The 5623-nt window shown below is 58.0% G+C and overlaps 1 protein-coding gene across 1 annotated transcript; it reads left to right on the top strand.

Annotated features, from left to right (window-relative positions):
• The first annotated feature begins 3768 nt into the window (after positions 1–3768).
• Positions 3769–5019, top strand: RXFP4 (relaxin family peptide/INSL5 receptor 4). The gene has a single exon (XM_030542603.1). The coding sequence runs from the start codon at positions 3769–3771 to the stop codon at positions 5017–5019; it is 1251 nt and encodes a 416-aa protein (XP_030398463.1).
• The last annotated feature ends 604 nt before the right edge of the window (positions 5020–5623 follow it).

The raw sequence follows: 5623 nt of genomic DNA, 5'->3' as shown, positions 1-5623 counted from the left end.
ATTCATCTAAACTGAATGTACTGGAAACCGGGTCAATTTCCGGGCAGGACCAGGAGCCTCGCTCATGAAATAATCCACCAGCAGAGGGCAGCACCCCCACGCAAGAGGCAGACGGGTAGATTGGGAAACCAATTTCCATATTTATTTGGTGCCCATCCCCGTAGTATCTGGGCACCTCCCCGCACCCTGGGAAATAGGGACCGTTGCTCCTGTTTTTAACAGCTGCGTCATCGAGCCGCAGCGGCTAAGTGATGTCCCCAAGCTCTCACAGTGAGTCTGTGGCAGAGCTGCACCAGGAATCCAGCGCTCCTGGCCCCCTCACCAATGCGCCGTCCTTCCTGTGCTCCCCAGCATGGGGAGAGATGGACGTGCATGCAGTGAGGGCCATTTTCCAGATGAATCTCAACCAGTCCCAGAAGGCAGCATGACCCCAGGGCAGCTGAGGTGAGATGCACCCCGCTGCAGGACAGGATCGGGGGAACCAGACTGAAAGAAGATAACAGGATTTAGTAATTACACAGGGGGAGTTGAGAGAAGCGACTCATCTGAGTCACTGTGGGGCTAGAGTCCTAACTCCCATTCTAGCCCCTAGAATTGGTGGGTTGGTGGGTCTCAGCACGGGCGTCCCCATGACAAAGGAAACCCGCACAGCCCCTTCCACCTACGGGCCTGGGAATTTCAATTCTGCCAGAGGCTCCAAACCGGGGGCTGATCTGAGACACTGGCCCATTACAACCTTTTATAGCACGCCCCACAGCCTGCTAACCACGCCTTCATTTGTAAAGAACGAGGGGCCGGGGCTCATGCACAGCGCATGCAAAGCCACGCTGCACCAAGGCCACCATCTGAGGAGTAAGCAGGTGTCCTCCACATGGCGTGGCCTCCAGTACTTTCGGATTTAGGACAACACCGCTGGTGCCAGAGTGGTGCGGTGAGCCTGGCAAAGCCCGGCACAAATTAAGTTCTGCTAGTAACCTTCTATTTTCCTAGGACTCCAGAGGTGTTAGTTGTTCACTTTTGAGTGGTCTCCTACAATATGTCTCCCAACAATTGCTCCCTCCTTGAGTTTAGCATGGAGACCCGGGTTACTTTCCCCAGCCCTGAGAAAGAGCTCGGTGACGCTCAAAAGCTGGTCCCCTCCACCACCAAAAGCTGGTCCAACAGAAGGTGTCACCTCACTTGCCGCGTGTCTCTCATATCCTGCAACCAACACAGCTACTACGCCACTGCAAGGCTTTGGTCCTAAGTGCTCTGTCACGTCCAGGGTCTTCAGGGAGCCAAGACGCTTGGGATCGGGTCTGAGGTGCTCTGCTCGGCCTTAGTCCTCATAAACCTGGGGCTGTGTGTGCTCGAAGTTCGTGCAGGCCTCCTTCATCACTCGGGACCGCCAGGTACTTTATTGCTGCCTCTTGCTGCCAACTCAAACAAACCAGGCAATCACAGCATGTTAGATCACTGGCAAGGGCAAAAGAAACTTCCCTGAAGTCGGTTGCTATTGTTCTGTTAAGGTGTCCAGCGGAGATCAAGGGAGACAGGAGGGCTCAGCTGTCTGGGGACACTCTCGCAGACTGGGGACACTCTCGGCCCAGTGGGGTTGGGATCCCAGAGCTCTCAAGATGGCACCAGGTGGCGAGACGAAAGGCCTGGCCTCAGCTGTCACCAGCACAAAACTGGCTTCCTTCTTTGCAGCCTCGGCAGAGATCAAGGACCGGCTGGAGGGAGGATGGGCCAGGGGTTAGGACACTAGCCTGCAACTCAGGTTCAAGGCCCAGTTCTACCACAGACTCCCTCTGGGAGAGTCGCTAGGTGGTGCTGTGCCTTAGTTTCCCATCTGGACAATAGGGGGAGCGGCACTGCCCTGCCCTGCCTCCCAGGGGGCTGGGATACATCAAAGACTGTGAGGAGTTCAGGGGCTGCAGTGATGGGAGCCATCCAAATACCCAAGATGGCTAGGCCAGGGGGTCCCTCCAGGGAAGGCCTCCCCTGGCCTAGTTTTTAGGTCCTGCCCAGACCCAGCCCTACCCCGAGCCAGCACGACTTCCTCCAGCCCCTGGGGTCAGCGTGCTGGTGGCCGCGTGCCCCTGCCTCTGCCAGCCCCTGCCCCTGCTACGCTGTGGGGGCTGCAGAGCGGGAGGGGGTCTGGTTCTTTTCCCAGCCGGCACTCGTAGTCTGATCCTTTGGGTTGCCGGGTTCTAGGCACAGCCCGTTGGCAGAAGATAGGGGCTGCGAGCACCCTTAAATCCAGGATTTCCCAGGGAAAGAAAGCCAGCTAGGGCACTCCCAGGCTTTGATCAGCTGCCAGGAGCAAAATCACCTGGATGGTGGAGATACACAAGCACAGTTAAAGGGACAGCGCCTGATTAGAAATCACGGGTCAGACCCGGGGGTCCTAACCTGGCAGAAATCAGCAGGAGTTTGCCATTGACAAGCATGGTGTGTCTCGAGGGGCGGAGACACTGCACTGGTCACTTTCCATAGTTTCTCCTCTCCACTTCTAGCACTTTTTAAAACAAGAAATCATAAAGCTTTTTGACAGATGGGGAACTGAGGCACAGAAAGAGGACTCTCGTCCCCCCCCACGAGGCCTCCTAGGGTCAGAGCCAGGAGTAGGCCCCAACTGCGCAGCGAGGCAGCAGTGTCTAGTGGATGGAGCAGGGCGCTCCCACTCACAAGGCACTGGTTTGCTGGATGACCTTGGGCCAGGCAAGACCCTTCTCTGTACCCGTTCCCTGGCTGCAGGGAAGGAGCACGGCTTGCAGTGTGCTCAGGTCATCATTCACTCTCCTGCCCTAACGCAATAGCGCAATGGTTACGTTGCAACCCCCACAGGCTGAGGGAAGTTGATTTGTTTCCATTGGAATTTAAATTCAGGGCAACATCAGCACCGACATTATAATTTTGTTCCTACAAAAAAGCCTGGTTTTGGGACCCAAACGCTGACCTGACACTGGCCCTTAAAAATACCCCTCTACCCCCACCACCCCCCACACATACATATGCTGGGCCTGATTTTGATTTCTCTACCTCCAGGGTAACTAGATTGGTCACCTGGTACAGTGACTTAGCCCAGCACAAAGGGGTGCTAGCCATGACAGGGCCAATGGAGAATCAGACCCCACTGGCTCATTCATACTTGGTTCACCCCAGAGCCTGTGCTCCAGGCGGGCTTGCAGCATGCACCAGGGGTGGCTTTGAAAGTCTCACCTTAGCAGTGGCTGCAGGTAAACAGCTGAACAGAGAGTCCAGCAGCGTGGGGGGGGGGGGAAGAGGCACCTTTGTTCCACCTGCCCCAGGAACGAAGGAGGAGTCTTGCCCTGCCCCTCGGGAGGGCCAGCCTTCAGTTGCTAGAGTGTCACATACACACCCAAGGCAGCTCTCCTGCCTTGCACAGTTCAGTCCACACCCCCTGTGCGGCTGGACTCAGGAGTGCAGATCGGCCAGCCTGTGTCGATTGCGAGGGGTGTATTGGGGTGATTCAGGAGCTCAAGGGCCGACCGGTGCCTGAAGGATTCCCCTTCCCGGCCGTGCGAGCTGCCGCTGGCTGATTGCATGGGGCCGTCCCCGTTTCTGTGCCACGGTGCATGCACTCAGGGTGAGCAGAGTTGCATGGAAGAGCACTGACGGGGAACGGGCTGGCTTCGGGCGAGGATGGCTGTGCCGGCCATGTGGTGAGCAGAGGAGCCGCTCTCCTCCTCCGCGCGCCGGGTGCTGTACGTCCCCAGTGCCACAACCCTCACCCCCCCCAGCTGGGAGGAGAGTGTGTTGAACATGCAGGTAGGGGGGATCGGGCGGTTGAACAGCTCGTCCTGGCCTGACTTTGGGAACAAATCCCTGCTGGACGCTAAGGGGCTGAGTGGGGATGATGCGGCCTCTGTCCCGGTGGACAGGATCTTCGGCCTGCGGATCCTCATCTCCAGCATCTACTTGGTGGTGTGCGCTGTGGGGCTGCTGGGCAATTCCATTGTCATGTACTTGGTCCGGGCCCAGAAAGGCCGGCCGGCCTCCGCCATAGATGTCTTCATCTTCGGCTTGGCGCTGGCCGACTTCCACTTCGCCCTGACTCTGCCCTTCTGGGCGGTGGAGACGGCTCTGGATTTCACTTGGCCCTTCGGCAATGCCATGTGCAAGCTGGTCCTCACCTTGACCGTCCTGAGCGTCTATGCCAACGTCTTCCTGCTCACCACCATGAGTGTCACTCGCTACTGTTCCGTGGCCTCCGCCATCAGGCCCGGCCTCAAGCTGACCGCCAACCTGGCCAAGTGGATCACCGTGGCTCTTTGGGCCATAGCCTTGGGAGCCACCATACCCACCGCCATCTTTGCCACGGTGACAGATGTAGTCGGGGTGGAGCTTTGCCTGCTCAAGTTCCCCACCAACCGGTGGCTGGGGGTGTATCACCTCCAGAAGGTGTTGGTGGCCTTCGTGGTGCCCCTGGTCATCATCTTGGCCTCCTATTTGCTGCTTTTGAGCTTCCTCCAACAGCACCGGGTCAACGCCAACAACCCCAGAAGGCAGAGCCAGATCGCCACGTCCGTCTGGCTAGTGGTCACCTCCTTCTTTGTCTGCTGGTTCCCCAACCACGTGGTAACCTTCTGGGGAGCCCTGGTGAAGTTCGGGGCTGTCCCCTGGGACAAGACCTTCTACTTCCTCCACACCTACATCTTCCCCCTCACCACTTGCCTGGCCCACAGCAACAGCTGCCTCAATCCTGTCGTCTACTGCCTGATGCGGAGGGAGTTCCGCAGGGCTTTGAAAGATGCTTTCTTGAGCCTCCTGGCCCAGGCTTCCTCCTACCTGCCTTCCTCCACCGGCCAGGCGAGGGAGGAGGGCACCGCCCAGGTGGCACTGCCCCTGCTCCGGAGGGGCAGCCCCAGAGGCCTACCAGTGGCAGAGAAGGAATATGCCCTGCTGTCCACCACCGTCACTGTCGTGCCTGAGCTGAGAGCAGAGGAGGCCAGCCTGCAGGGCGAGGTAGGGACGGCCCTGGGGCGGGTTTCAACTAGGAGAAGCTCGAAGTGAGCGCTGGTCAGTCACGGCCTCTAAGACACACGGATGGCTTTTGGGCTAACAGCAGAGGAGCCTGGGCTAGCAGGGCACGGGGCTGCCATTAGCACTGGTCGTGCTACGGGTTGTGATCTTTTGCACCCAACCTAACTGGAGGTCTTTTGCGATGCAGGCTGGCGAAAGCAACGATTCCACTGTATTCCTGTTAGGAATGCCGGGACCTGACTCTGGAGCTGGAGCTTCAGCCAGGGCTCCTTCCTCGAGCCCTAGCACTCCTAACACTCCAAGACTTGCAGGGGAGCAAAGAGGGACTTTGTGGCTCTTACTTGCACAGCGCGTCTCACAAAAGTCCCAGAGCCAAGTGAACCTCTTCCCTGCTGACGACCGGTCTGATGAGCCGGATGGTATCTGCATTCGAGTTTTGTGGCTCCCTCCTTTACATTTCCATTGGCTTCATTTGCCACCGTCAGCTTCTGAAAGGGCAGATGTCACAGGAGACCTCGTCCCGTCGTGGTCTTGCCACAGAGGACTCCATATCTTAACGAGGACTTCAGCACATGCCTGCAGATCCCGGGACCTTCCCTGCTTCCACCCACCTCTGCTTCCACCCACCACTGCT

Source organism: Gopherus evgoodei, chromosome 24, assembly GCF_007399415.2.
Source record: "Gopherus evgoodei ecotype Sinaloan lineage chromosome 24, rGopEvg1_v1.p, whole genome shotgun sequence".
In the NCBI taxonomy this organism is placed as follows: Eukaryota; Metazoa; Chordata; order Testudines; family Testudinidae; genus Gopherus; species Gopherus evgoodei.
The sequence above is the reverse complement of the archived record's forward strand: the minus strand, read 5'-3'. Positions and strand labels throughout refer to the sequence as shown.